We start from the raw sequence: 15,303 nt of genomic DNA, 5'->3' as shown, positions 1-15,303 counted from the left end.
CTAGTGGCGCCAACTAGTATTCACTGAAGCGGTAGACGAACTATCGCATTTGTAGTCACTAGGATTGCGCTACTGTAAAGTAAGTTAACTATCTCTCGCTTTTCGACTGCCAGCTATCTCCTTAAAGTCATCAGTCCATCGAGCAGAAAGAGAGACGCCCAGTATTAGAATGACGCGACAAAATTAGTCGTCTCTCTACCAGCGTGTAGAGAAGTGTCTCCTGCAGCCGTCTCTGCTGATGAAGCGCGCCTGCGGGCTCGGCGCGGCCTCCCGTGACAAGGCCTGCCCGCGGCCCGCCGCGCCCGAACTCAAGGAGGCCTACCGGTAGACGGGACTATTCCCACCTCTCGTTCCCACCGCTGCAACTCCTGTGTAGCCAGGATCTACAGCTTGACCGCCTCAAAAGCCCAACCAATGAGGCCTACAGGCTAGTTGCTGTTCATATTGCTTCATACAGCATCATTGCAGCCAACGAGAGATTACTACGGGACGGGATATTCCCACCTCTCTTTCCCACCGCTGCAACTCCTGTGTAGCCAGGATCTACAGCTTGACCGCCTCAAAAGCCCAACCAAGGAGGCCTACAGGTTAGTTGCTGTTCATACTGCTTCATACACCATCATTGCAGCCAATGAGAGACTACTACAGGACGGGACTATTCCCACCTCTCGTTCCCACCACTGCAACTCCTGTGTAGCCAGGATCTACAGCTTGACCGCCAATAACCCAACCAATGAGGCCTACAGGTTAGTTGCTGTTGATACTGCTTCATACAGCGTCATTACAGCCAGCGAGAGACTATTATGGGACGGAACTATTCCCACCTCTCGTTCCCAGCGCTGCAACTCCTGTGTAGCCAGGATCTACAGCTTGACCGCCTCAAAAGCCCAACCAATGAGGCCTGCAGGCTAGTTGCTGTTGATACTGCTTCATACAGCATCATTGCAGCCAGTGGTAGACTACTACGGGACGGGACTATTCCCACCTCTCGTTCCCACCGCTGCAACTCCTGTGTAGCCAGGATCTACAGCTTGACCGCCAATAACCCAACCAATAAGGCCTACAGGTTAGTTGCTATTGATACTGCTTCATACAGCGTCATTGCAGCCAATGAAAGACTACTACGGGACGGGAAAATTCCCACCTCTCGTTCCCACCGCTGCAACTCCTGTGTAGCCAGGATCTACAGCTTGACCGCCTCAAAAGCCCAACCAATGAGGCCTGCAGGTGAGTCGCTGTTGATACTGCTTCATACAGCATCATTCCAGCCAGTGGTAGACTATTATGGGACGGAACTATTCCCACCTCTCTTTCCCACCGCTGCAACTCCTGTGTAGAATAGAATAGAATAGAATAATCTTTATTGCCCAAAACTGTGTACAATTTGTGCTGGTCACAATGCAAAAAAAATAGTTACAACAGTGTTACCCATATCGGGCATGCAATAGTTAAAATACAGTAATAAAGTTAGAGTTTAATTATTTTTGGTACCAAAATATTCATTTAGACTATAAAAAACATTAATTGTTAACCATTTTTTAAGCTCAGATTTAAATTTAGGTTGCTTCAATGCTTTAATATGTGAAGGTAGATGGTTAAATATTTTAGTACCTGTATATACGAGGGCGGCACTGAAAATTTCGGGAATCAAGGAAGTGAAACAACATTACTATTTAAAAATGTATTTATTGCTTTTTAAAGTATTCTCCGCGAACTTTGACACATTTTTCCATACACGAAACCAATCATTGAAGCAACCATTGCATTCGGAAGTTTGGGTCTCCAAAATGGCCGTTTTGTAGGCTTCCACAGCTTCTTCAGGTGATGAAAATCTCTGACCACGCAATTTATTCTTAATTTTAGGGAAAGTATAGAAATCATTAGGGCTTAGGTCGGGGCTGTACGGCGGATGGACTAATAATTCTATGTTTTCTTGCTCTAAAAACTCTTTTGTTCAGTGCGCGGTGTGAGAACTCGCATTGTCGTGATGGAGGATGATGCGGCGGTTGCAGTTCTCTTTACGGAGTTCAGAAACGACCTGTGGCAAACAAATGCTAGCATACTAATCTGCATTAACCGTTCTTTGTCTCCTAAGAGGAATAGTCGCAACATGGCCGGTTTTGGAGACAAACGTGGCCACCATTTTTTTTGCAACACTCCGTGAACGAACAATTTTTGTTGGCTTTAATTCATTTTCGAACACCCAAACTCGTGACTGGTTTTTTGTTTCGGGTTCGTACGCATATATCCATGATTCGTCACCTGATACGATGTTGTATACAGCATTTGAGGATCCTGCATGTAATCTCCCGAGAGTTCTCACGCACCAAGTAACGCGAGCCGCTTTTTGATCTTCACAGAGCGAATGCGGTATCCATCGGGAAAACAACTTTTTTACACCTAATTGTTCATGCAAGATTATTTGTATTTGACTCATGCCAATGTCTAAAGTTGCCTGAATTTCGCGGTATATCACATGTCGATCTTCTTCAATCAGCTTACGCACAGCATCAACGTTTTCTTAGGTGACTGCAGTTTTTGGACGACCTTGACGGGGATCATCACTGAGCTTGACACGTCCACGTTGAAATTCAATAAACCAGCGATAAATTGTGGTTTTGGATGGGGCTTCATTACCAAATGCAGAAATCATCCGGTCAACACACTGTTTTTGTGTTAAACCACTTCAAAAGTCATAATAAATCATCGCTCTTGAATTTTCTCGAGTCAATTCCATTTTCTCAACGACTAAACAAGTTTGACAAGACCTTGTGATACGACCGAGAATCTTTTTTTAAATAAATAAATGGTATACGATTTTTAAAACCCTGGAGTTTGCAATTAAATAGATTTTAATATGACTGGAACAGTGGAAATATTCCATTCCCGATACTTTTAGTGCAGCCCTCGAAGCACACTTTTAGAGAAAATATAACTATTAACTGAAGGAATACAAATATCATTTATATATTTACTACGTAAGTTAGAACGAATGGAAGATTTACATTGAAACCACTCGGTATTCTGTTTTATGAAAACTGTAATTTCTAGAATATAGATATTCGTCAGCGTTAAGTATCCTTTATCCTTAAATACAGTTCTAAGTGTTTCATCAGAATACATGTTATAAATAATACGCAAGCATCTCTTTTGTAGGATAAATGTTGACTGAATATTAGTCGAGTTTCCCCAAAAAATAACACCATAAGTCAGCAGTGGGTACACATGACCAAAATAAGCTGCTCTAGTAACATTAGTGGAAGTAGTTTCAGCTAGGATCGATAAAGCGTAACAATAACTGGATATTTTTTTATTTATTTTATCGATATGTGCTTTCCAATTTAAGTTACAATCAATTTCTACACCTAGAAAATTTATGTTGTTTACTTCTTCTACTTTAGTGTTATTTGCTGTTATATTTAAATTAAGTGATTTTGTTTTATAGTTTTTGAATTGAATTATTTTAGTGTAGGCAGGATCTACAGCTTGACCGCCACAAAAACCCAACCAATGAGGCCTACAGGCTAGTTGCTATTCATACTGCTTCATACAGCATCATTGCAGCCAATGACAGACGGACGGGACTATTCCAACCTCTCGTTCCCACCGCTGCAACTCCTGTGTAGCCAGGATCTACAGCTTGACCGCCTCAAAAGCCCAACCAAGGAGGCCTACAGGTTAGTTGCTGTTGATACTGCTTCATACAGCATCATTACAGCCAACGAGAGACTATTACGGGACGGGACTATTCCCACCTCTCTTTCCCACCGCTGCAACTCCTGTGTAGCCAGGATCTACAGCTTGACCGCCTCAAAAGCCCAACCAATGAGGCCTGCAGGCTAGTTGCTGTTGATACTGCTTCATACAGCATCATTGCAGCCAATGAGAGACTACTACGGGACGGGACTATTCCCACCTCTCGTTCCCACCACTGCAACTCCTGTGTAGCCAGGATCTACAGCTTGACCGCCAATAACCCAACCAAAAAGGCCTACAGGTTAGTTGCTATTGATACTGCTTCATACAGGATCATTGCAGCCAATGAAAGACTACTATGGAACGGGACCATTCTCACCTCTCGTTCCCTCGTGCCTCTAGTAGTACCTTTTTTTCAAATGGACAAAAAGGTACTACTAGATGTAAACTTTCCCTGTAGATGTGACCCAAAGCACAATCTCCCGCCCTAAGGGCAGGGAGTCGCATGAGGGCTATGGTCTTACTGGTCGCTGTCACTTGCTAGTAGCAAAGACAGTGGCGCCAACTGGTGAGCGCTGAAGCTTTAGGAGGACTATCGCATTTAAACCAAGATGGCGCCACTTTTGAGCAAGGTCACTGTCACTTGCTAGTGGTGCCAACTAGTGAGCGCTGAAGCGGCAGGAGGACTATCACATTTGCAGTCACTAGGATGGCGCCACTGTAGAGTTAGGTCACTATCTCTCGCTTTTCGACTGCCAGCTATCTCCTTGAAGTCATCAGTCCATCGAGCAGAGAGAAATAGACGTCCAGTATTAGAATGACGCGACAAAATTAGTCGTCTCTTTACCAGCATGTAGAGAAGTGTCTCCTGCAGCCGTCTCTGCTGATGAAGCGCGCCGGCGGGCTCTGCGCGGCCTCCCGCGACAAGGCCTGCCCGCGGCCCGCCGCGCCCGAACTCAAGGAGGCCTACAGGTTGGTAGCAGACTCTCAGTCAGGGCTCCAGTAATGTAGGAACCCTACAAAACTGGTCTGGCGTGTGAATACACAAGTCTGTTTGACGCCCGTATTCACAAACGATGCTTGCTTAAGTAAAGCAGTAAATTGAGAGCTCTGTGATTGGTTCGTGTGTCACCCTGTGCGTCAACGCACACTGTGAGACCTCATAGTAATGTTTGTGAATACGGGCGTAAATTACACCATATTGGCGACTAGCTTTCCGCCCGCGGCTTCGCCCGCGTGGATTTTTTTCTGTCACAGAAAAACTTTATCGCGCTCGTCCCGCTGTTTCCAAAACCGGGATAAAAACTATCCTATGCTTTTTCCCAGGACTCAAACTATCTCTATGCCAAACATCAAAATCTGATCAGTGGTTTAGGCGTGAAAGCAAGACAGACAGACAGAGTTACTTTCGCTTAATAATATTAGTATAATATAGATTCTGTGAGTTTACACTCTGTATTTGTCCACAGACAATTCCAAGTGGCGAACTACAAGTGCCTCTGCGCAGCCATATTGATCATGCGGCCGGAGGCGAAGTTCTATCAGTTTCTGTTCAGCCGCAACGTATGGGAGAAGCTGTTCGATTGTGAACAACAGTGGAAGCTGCCTTTGAAGATGACTTGGGTAAGTGTGTACTCGTATAAGAGAAAGATCATGAATGGTGGTATATTACTTGGGTAAGTGTCTCGCCCGTATTCACAAACATTACTATGAGGTCTCACAGTGCGCGTGGACGCACAGGGTGACACACAAACCGATCACAGAGCTCTATTTAACGCTGTGCGTTCGATTTGCTGCTTCACTTAAGCAGGCAGCGTTTGTGGATACGGGCGTTTGTGTATGTGTTAGAGAGATATAGAGGGAGAGAAGTGATAGAGAGAGGGCAAAAAATGAGTGAGAGAGGAGATTGCATGCTCATTATTAGCACGAAAGCATGGTACTGTTGAGAAATTAATAGCATGTGTGTCGAACCACTACCACAGAATAATAATAAGTACTACGTACAGAAGTTTTACTTCGCGAAGGTATTTAAAAAAATGTATGCTCAATGTCATTAACAATATGGTGTAATTTAGCCAGTCTCAAGAGTCAAGCACCATTTTGTTGATAAACGTCAGTGATCGGCACTGCGCCGAAGCTATAGGGCTGACTTCGGTAAATTGATGTGACGTGAGGTGCCAAACTGCGGAAAATGGCGCAGGAAATACATGATTTAGCATGAATTATCATGAGTAATATTAACTACTTATTTACCTCTCAGTGTCTTGAGGCAACTTAAAAAAGTACATTCTATGTTTTTATTATTATTTAGGCAGTTAAATACTGCACAGTATTTAGTACACCATTTTCTTTATTTTCTTCCATCATACACAAGAATACGCGTGCGTGAGTCAATGTTCGCTCGTATGTGAGGCCTTGTCGAATAGTATCCTGTAGGTGGGCCATCGTGCGTGTTTTGTTTTCGATGTAAACTCGCGGAGATGAACAGGCCTGCCACTACTAATAATATGCATGCTCATAAGTATGACATTTTGTGAGCGTAACTACCTTAAGTGCCCTTAAAAGAGCTAACCTACTATAGGACTAGCGCTTAAATCGGTTCAGTGGTTGCCGTGAAAGCAAGACAGACAGACTAGAGTTACTTTCGCATTTATAATATTAGTATAGAAGTATAGATTTTAGTTCTTGAAAGTTTCCGCTATGGGCGCTGTAGAATTCGTCATATAATGTCACTTCTTTACGCAGTATACATCGAATGTGTTTGAAGTCAACTCACACTACGCTCCCTGTAATAAATAATTTTAATTCCATTCCAGTCGCAGCAAAAGACAATCCACACAGTGGTCGACAGTCCTACCGGTCGGACTAGCGCTACTAGTGCCAGTAGAACTACCAGAACTAGGATGTTTCTGAGGACTCTGTCAGAAAACCCACTGCAGTTCGATCTGATGGATACTGATGAGGAGCCTCCGGTGAGTCAGTTTTAAAGTAAATCATCATCATCATTTCAGCCACAGGACGTCCACTGCTGAACATAGGCCTCCCCCAATGATTTCCGTCTTGCCCGGTTGGTAGCGGCCTGCATCCAGCGCCTTCCTGCTACCTTTATGTGGTCGTCGGTGCACCTTGCGGGTGGACGTCACACGCTACGTTTTCTGATAAATGGCCTTCATTCCAGAGCCTTGTTGCCCTCAGTTCTGTGTACTATGTGCCCTGCCCATTGCCACTCCGACTTACTAAAGTAAATATTTGAATAAGGTTTTGTCCAAGCATGCAGTTAGCATAACTAATTTTACAAAGTTATTTTAATATTTTAGTAACAATACATTTGTTTAAGGACTAATTTTTCTACCGTATGACGTCGGATATCTTTTATCTCTGGAGTAAAATGGTCTTTGAAATATAACTTTTTTTTTTATGCATAACAAGGTATTTGACCACAATCGCACCTGGTGTTAAGTGGGATGCAGTCTAGGATGGTACATATCTGCCCTGTAAGTGAGAGTCATCGAAACGCTTAGTAACTGTCAATCTTTAGTTAAAAATTATTCAACGATTGGAAAATCGTCCCAAAGATGCATATTGACATCCAGTTTAAAATAACATCAACCATTTCTTCCAGGAAAACTCCCACGAAATCGAACTGGTAGACAACGAGTTGAACTCCCAAGAGTGTGCGGACACTGTGATGGGTCTACTACAACACGCGAGCTCTCTGCACCACACTGGATGGGTGACCGCGCTCGCTGAAGGATTAACAGGGAGCGCGCCGCTGGCTCAGGTAACACACTGATGACACGATGAGACATGTCAACACTAATGACACACCCCCAGCTTGCTACACTCCAATACTAGTGACACACTCCAACACTAGTGACTCATCCCAAGACTGATGACACACGCTGATACTAGTGACACACTCCAACACTAGTGACTCATCCCAAGACTGATGACACACGCTGATACTAGTGACACACTCCAACACTAGTGACTCATCCCAAGACTGATGACACACGCTGATACTAGTGACACACTCCAACACTAGTGACTCATCCCAAGACTGATGACACACGCTGATACTAGTGACACACTCCAACACTAGTGACTCATCCCAAGACTGATGACACACGCTGATACTAGTGACACACTCCAACACTAGTGACTCATCCCAAGACTGATGACACACGCTGATACTAGTGACACACTCCAACACTAGTGACTCATCCCAAGACTGATGACACACGCTGATACTAGTGACACACTCGAACACTAGTGACACACGCCAACACTAGTGACTCATCCCAAGACTGATGTCATACTCTAACACTAAGGACACTCCAACACGACACTCCAACACTAATGACACTCCAACACTAATGACACACCCTACAACTAGAGTGTGCGGACACTGTGATGGGTCTACTACAACACGCGAGCTCTCTGCACCACACTGGATGGGTGACCGCGCTCGCTGAAGGATTAACAGGGAGCGCGCCGCTGGCTCAGGTAATGACACGATGATACATGTCAACACTAATGACACATACCAATATTAGTGAACCACACCAACACTAGTGACACACTCCAACACTAGTGGCACTCCTGAACACTAGTGACATACCGCAACACTAGTGACATTGCAACACTAGTGACATTGCAACACTACTGGGGGTGTCCCAGTACTAGTGACACACTAACGCTAATAACACACTCCAACACTAGTGGCACTCCTGTTCACTAGTGACATACCGCAACACTAGTGACATTGCAACACTACTGGGGGTGTCCCAGTACTAGTGACACACTAACGCTCCACACTAGTGGCACTCCTGAACACTAATGACACTAACACTAATGATACACCCTACAACAAGAGTGTGCGGACACTGTGATGGGTCTACTACAACACGCGAGCTCTCTGCACCACACTGGATGGGTGACCGCGCTCGCTGAAGGATTAACAGGGAGCGCGCCGCTGGCTCAGGTAATGACACGATGATACATGTCAACATTGATGACAATGACACACTCCCAACACTAGTGAACCACGCCAACACTAGTGACACAACAACACTAGTGACACTCCAATACTAATAACACACCCCTACATCTAGTGACACTCTTGAACACTAGTGACACACACCAACACTAGTGACACACTCCAATACTAGTGACACACTCCAACACTAGTGACACACTCCAACACTAGTGACTCATCCCAACACTAGTGACTCATCCCAAGACTGATGACACACGCTGATACTAGTGACACACTCGAACACTAGTGACACACCCCAACACTAGTGACACACTCTAACGCTATTAACACACTCCAACACTAGTGCCACTCTTGAACACTGGTAACACACCTCAATACTAATGACGCATGCCAACACTTGTAACACACTCCAACACTAGTGGCACTCCTGAACACTAATGACACTAACACCAATGACACCCCAACACTAATGACACACCCTACAACTAGAGTGTGCTGACACTGTGATGGGTCTACTACAACACGCGAGCTCTCTGCACCACACTGGATGGGTGACCGCGCTCGCTGAAGGATTAACAGGGAGCGCGCCGCTGGCTCAGGTCTGTCGACACACCCTAGCACTGACACATGTCATCACTAATGACACATGCCAACACTAGTGACACATGCCAACACTAGTGACACGCTGCATCAATAGTGACACATTCCAAAATTAGTGGCACTCCAACACAAGTGACACACCTCCAACACTAGTGACACACTGCAACACTAATGACACACCCTACAACTAGAGTGTGCGGACACTGTGATGGGTCTACTACAACACGCGAGCTCTCTGCACCATACTGGATGGGTGACCGCGCTCGCTGAAGGATTAGCAGGAAGTGCGCCGCTGGCTCAGGTCTGCTGACACACCCTAGCACTGATGACCCATGTCAACACTAGTGACACACCTCTAACGCTAACGACACACTCTAACACTAGTGGTACTCCATCACTAATGACATATTCCGACACTAGTGACACACTCCAACACTAGTGACACACTCCAACACTAGCGGCACTCCTGAACAAATCAAATCAAATAAAAAATATATTATTTAATTTAGACCACAAGTGACACTTATGAACACTAGTGCCATACCCCAACACTAATAAATCACACACCCAAACATTGTGACACACCCCAACACTAATGACATACTTCAACACTAGTGACACACGCCAACACTAATGATGATCCCCAACACTAATAAATCACACCCAAACACTGACACGCGCCAACACTAATGACGTTTGGGCTGCGATGCTGCAGCCATGGTCACATCGCAGCCGAGACGTCAAGCCGTGAGTACATAATGTAACTCATAACAAACTTCGCGTTAAGACCCGTGTCTTACTATTTTAAAAGCTATATTGTACCTGCAGATGGTATGCAACTGCAGGGAAGCGTTGAAGCCTCACGCGGGCGTCCTCCGAAGCCCTCTCATAGAAGTGATGGCGACTACAGCGAGAGAGGACAACGGGAGGAAACTGGTCAACAGTCTGCATGTTGATATTGTGAGTTTTGTTTTATTTTTAAAGCAGGTATTTGACTACAATCGCACCTGATATTAGGGCAAAGTTGCACCACCTAACTTTGACCGTAACTATGACGATAACCAGTGTTTTTTGTATGTAGTTTGACAGATTTTTGACGTTTGTCAAAGTTAAAGTAGGATGGTGCAACCCAGCATAAGTGAGATGCAGTCTAGGATGGTTATGGATAGTTTTATAACCCACTTCAAAAGTCTTAAAGTCCTTTCCCAGGGCAGTTTGTGTGTTCACACATTTAATATCCCGTCTTGCAGGTACGGTTTTTTGCTGTACGAGTGATAGCAAAAAAGTCACAGCACTGGGAACACTTCTATTAAACAATACTTGTAATAGGGAAGATGACTGGGTAATGAAATCGAAATTCTATTTAGTCTGTCAGACAGATAATTAGAAAATATTAGACTCATTTATTTTTGAATTTTTTCCATAATCGAATAATTACAGTATTATATTGAGTTGAAATGTCGCGTGACGTCACTTTTGAGTAAAAATTCTACTCAAGCGTGACGTAACGCGCCATTTCATCTCGATGTAGCACTGTTATTATTTAATTATGAAAGAAAATAAAAAATATGAGTCTAATATTTTCTAATTATCTGTCTGACGGACGAATAATTGAAATTTTGTCATCTAGCGCACAACTCAGTCAGTGCCTGAGGTATTTGAGCAGCACAAGAGGATGTAGTTTTTACCCGACTACGGCAAAGCAAAAGGAGGGTTATGATTTTGACAGGCTATGTATGTATGTATGTATGTTCATGTGTTCCCTCGTAACTTCTAAACTACTTATCAGAATTCGACAAATGACATATCATTAGAAACGTCTTAATTGTCCGCTGGTTATAGGCTATATGGGGTTTCACAAAATCTAATGTGGCGCCCTCTAGCGGACAAAACATACAGAGTAAAAAAATAAAGTTAAGATAAATGTGCCGTGTTTGGCATCATTTGAAAGCGCTTTACTTGTCCATTTTGAATATATATATATTACTAGCATTTGCTTTTGACTTTACCTGTATTCATGGGCTGATTGCATATAATTCACATCTTCACGTTCGTAGCTTCTTTACTACTTATTAGTTCATCAATTTAACTTTTGTTAATATTATGCGCCACAAATACACTTTATCACCAAAATAGTACAAATAATAAAAAGTAAAAAGTTTTTTTATATGTCAAATGTCAGTGATATTCCGATTTGTATGCTCCGTCACGTCATAATATGTCAAAAATTACCCCTCCCGTGCCGCTCCCATATTTCAGGCACAGACTGAGTTAAGCGTTACGGATATAAACTGGATCTAAAAAGTGCATTTTTTCTTTTCAGCTAGAAACCCTTCTCCTTTGGAAAGATACACCAGACCTGCAACCATCGGAGCACCTGAACTCAGCCATAGAGTATCTAATAAACACGTGCATAGACAACCACGGCTATGCCAGCATGATGAACTGGCTGGCAAGTCTATTGGACAGGAGTCTGGAGGTCTATGGTAGATTGGTGGCAGTGCCGTGGAGGTGTTTTGAAAGTTTTCTCACTGGTAAGTCTGGTAGTGCAAGCAGCGCCGCGCTATCAACCGCGAGGCGAGGCGTTTACGTTACGGTGCGGATAAGTGTGCGTTGCAGTACTTAGTTTCGTGCAAAGAGTATTGACCGCCTCGAGTTGATACGGTTACGATTCGTTTTCGGGTTAAAAAGTTTAGTGTTCTTCGTCCTTTAGCAAGCTGAAATGGCAATGGACAGGGCACATAGCATGCAAAATTGACGGAGCACCTGAATTCGGCCATAGAGTATAATTTTTTTTATCCAAAACGAGGAAGCTCTTGGCCTGTATCTCACCTGATGGTAAGTGATGATCAGGCCGAAGGTGGAATCGAGCTTCACCCGGAATCCTCAACCACAGAAGAACTGGCTATCTTACCTCTAACTGCAGGAACACAACAATGCCGTTAACATTGTTGTTATGGCGACAGACTTAGGTAAGATGGTGGTAGCTAGCCAGGCGGACTTGGAACAAGCCCTACCACCAACCAAACCGAACAGAAAATTCTGCCCCCACTGAGAATCGAACCCGGGACCTCTGCGTCTGAAGCAGGTGGTCTAACCACTAGACCACAGAGGCGGTATCTCATCAACACGTGCATAGACAACCACGGCTATGCTAACATGATGAACTGGCTGGCAGGTCTATTGGACAGGAGTCTGGAAGTCTATGGTAGATTGGTGGCAGTGCCGTGGAGGTGCTTTGAGAGTTTTCTCACTGGTAAGTCTGGTAGTGCAAGCAGCGCCTTCCTGCTACCTTTATGAGGTCGTCGGTCCACCTTGTGACTTTTACTGGTAAGTGTATGCGTAAACGAAATAAACCATGATGGATTAAGGTCACTTACGCCTTTCGCGCGCTATCGCGAGGCGAGGCGTTTACGTTACGGTGCGGATAAGTGTGCGTTGCAGTACTTAGTTTCGTGCAAAGAATATTGACCGCCTCGAGTTGATACGGTTACGATTCGTTTTCGGGTTGAAAAGTTTAGTGTTCTTCGTCCTTTAGCAAGCTGAAATGGCAATGGACAGGGCACATAGCATGCAAAACTGACGGAGCACCTGAATTCGGCCATAGAGTATCTAATAAACACGTGCATAGACAACCACGGCTATGCCAGCATGATGAACTGGCTGGCAGGTCTATTGGACAGGGCTTTGGAAGTCTATGGTAGACTGATAGCAGTGCCGTGGAGGTGCTTTGAAAGTTTTCTTACTGGTAAGTCATATCATCATCTCAGCCACAGGACGTCCACTGCTGAACATAGGCCTCCCCCAATGATTTCCATAATGGCCGGTTGGTAGCGGCCTGCATCCAGCGCCTTCCTGCTACCTTTATGAGGTCATCGGTCCACCTTGTGACTGGTACTGGTTAGTATTGTAATTGAATTAGAAATGAGGAGATTCGTAAACGAACTACAGCCTGACCAAGTGTTGTAAGAAAATCGAGTCTTGGAGTCTTATTTAATAGAACTTGAGCTATTTTTGAAGACTCGAGTCTTTTAAATAAAGCTTAGAGCTCAAGTCCTTTAGAATTTTGAGTCTTTTGTAAAGGCTCAAGTTCTGTCTAAAAGAACTCAATGACTAAGTCTTTTTAAAAGAACTAATAACTAAGTCCTCTAAATCCATAACTGTAGTTTGAAATTATTTATTTCAAACTCGAAAGGACTCAGAAACCTTGGAAATAGACTCAAGTCTCGAAATCAAGACTAGAAGACTTGAGTTTCTTACAAATCTATAACTGTGTTATTAAAAATGTTCTATAAAATTATTGTCAAATGGTGTCAAATACAATTAATTTTATCTCCATTTCCAGTGCGCGAAAAACAAAAAGCAGTACTGCGCATTCTTCTAATTGTAACAAAACACAAAATACACATACCCGAGCTTCTACCCGCATTAATAGCATTGGAAGAAAGACATTGGCACGAGATAAAGTTGGCCGAACTGTTTGGCCAAGCGTTGGCGTGTGCGAGCGAGACGGAGCGACCGGTCTCTAAGTACAGACAGTTCATGGACAGACAGAGACAGAGGGAGGAGATTGATTCTTACGTTAAGTTGCTGTATTATGCGCAGATTGGCTATCCTATGATATGTGACGAGTATCATTTTAAGTAAGTGTATTGCATCCAAATTTCAGACTGCATAAGATTGGGAATTCATTTAGGTATGGGGAAATGTATTAAATTATTTAATAAATTACCACAAACTGTTGTAGAACTACCCATTCATAAATTCAAAGCACATATTAAAAGTACCTTGATGAAAAAGGGCTACTATAAAGTCGATGATTATTTAAAAGATAAAAATGTTTGCGATGCGTAACTGCCTAACTCGCATAAATATTTATAACTATGTATTTTGAAAACCTGTAAACCTTTGAAAAAGAGGCTGACAATAGTGTCTGAGTTTCTTGCGCTGCTTCTTCTCAGCACTGGCCCATTTATTGTCCTGAAGCAGTGGTAGGGTTAATACTGGGACGTGTAAAAGTGCTTTTTTAAAGCCTACTTACAGAAATAAATGAGTTTTATTTTATTTATTATTTATTTTCTTTACTGAGTTTTTTATTGAATATTGATCTAGCGCTTAACTTAGTGCATGTGGTATGGCAGCACAGGAAGAAGTGTTTTGTGACGTCAAACGTCAGCGAGACTTCAGTAGGTCTAGACAAGTAGCACTTTTTGATCGAATCCGTTAACGAAGCCATGTAACTCCAAACAAATAAACGGCCTTTCGCCGTCTTTCGACATTAAAAATGTCACGTTTTGCCACTTGTCTATGCGGCTAAGGTACTTCAGATTTGTATGCTTTGTCACGTCATAATATGTCAATAGGGATGATGACTGGGTAATGAAATCGAAATTCTATTTAGTCCGTCAGACAGATAATAAAAAAAAATTGGACACATTTATTTTTTATTTTTTTCATAATCGAATAATTGCAGTATTATATTGAGTTGAAATGTCGCGTGACGTCACTTTTGAGTAAAAAATCTACTTCAGCGTGACGTAACGCGCCATTTCAACTCGATGTAGCACTGTTATTATTTAATTATGAAAGAAAATAAAAATATGAGTCTAATATTTTCTAATTATCTGTCTGACGGACAAATAATTGAAATTTTGTCATCTAGCTTATTAGTCCGCACTTTTTAATAGTATATTTTTGTTTCTCTTCCAGAATGGTCCTGCAACTAACAGCTAGGGTAGTAGGCCACACGAAGTCCAAATGCCTCCGCATACTATCCACCTACATATCCCACACCGAACAGACGGAATTGCTGTCTACCCTCGACATCTGCAGTCTCCTCAGAGAACTGCCTCTAGAGAGTCTGAAGCTGGTGTCAGATGCGCGATGCTTGACAAGGGGGAGGGTGGGGAGACAGGTGATTAATTATTATTATTAATTACTAGCTTTCCGCCCGCGACTTCGCCCGCGTGGAATTTTGTCTGTCACAGAAAAACAATATCGCGCGCGTC

At 43.4% G+C, this 15,303-nt stretch overlaps 1 protein-coding gene across 1 annotated transcript in view; it reads left to right on the top strand.

Moving 5' to 3' along the window:
* The first annotated feature begins 4,307 nt into the window (after positions 1 to 4,307).
* The window catches only part of LOC135085888 (uncharacterized), a 50,295-nt gene continuing 39,299 nt past the window's right edge, over positions 4,308 to 15,303 (top strand). The window contains exons 1-12 of the mRNA XM_063980673.1: positions 4,308 to 4,328; positions 4,547 to 4,668; positions 5,166 to 5,319; positions 6,513 to 6,668; positions 7,319 to 7,477; positions 8,095 to 8,202; positions 8,573 to 8,680; positions 9,489 to 9,596; positions 10,124 to 10,255; positions 11,619 to 11,829; positions 13,641 to 13,938; positions 15,005 to 15,209. Of these exons, the coding sequence (XP_063836743.1) occupies positions 4,308 to 4,328; positions 4,547 to 4,668; positions 5,166 to 5,319; positions 6,513 to 6,668; positions 7,319 to 7,477; positions 8,095 to 8,202; positions 8,573 to 8,680; positions 9,489 to 9,596; positions 10,124 to 10,255; positions 11,619 to 11,829; positions 13,641 to 13,938; positions 15,005 to 15,209 (1,782 nt within the window). The remainder of the gene's footprint in view (positions 4,329 to 4,546; positions 4,669 to 5,165; positions 5,320 to 6,512; positions 6,669 to 7,318; positions 7,478 to 8,094; positions 8,203 to 8,572; positions 8,681 to 9,488; positions 9,597 to 10,123; positions 10,256 to 11,618; positions 11,830 to 13,640; positions 13,939 to 15,004; positions 15,210 to 15,303) is intronic.

The sequence above is a fragment of the Ostrinia nubilalis genome, chromosome 30 (genome assembly GCF_963855985.1).
Source record: "Ostrinia nubilalis chromosome 30, ilOstNubi1.1, whole genome shotgun sequence".
Lineage (NCBI taxonomy): Eukaryota > Metazoa > Arthropoda > Insecta > Lepidoptera > Crambidae > Ostrinia > Ostrinia nubilalis.
The sequence above is the reverse complement of the archived record's forward strand: the minus strand, read 5'-3'. Positions and strand labels throughout refer to the sequence as shown.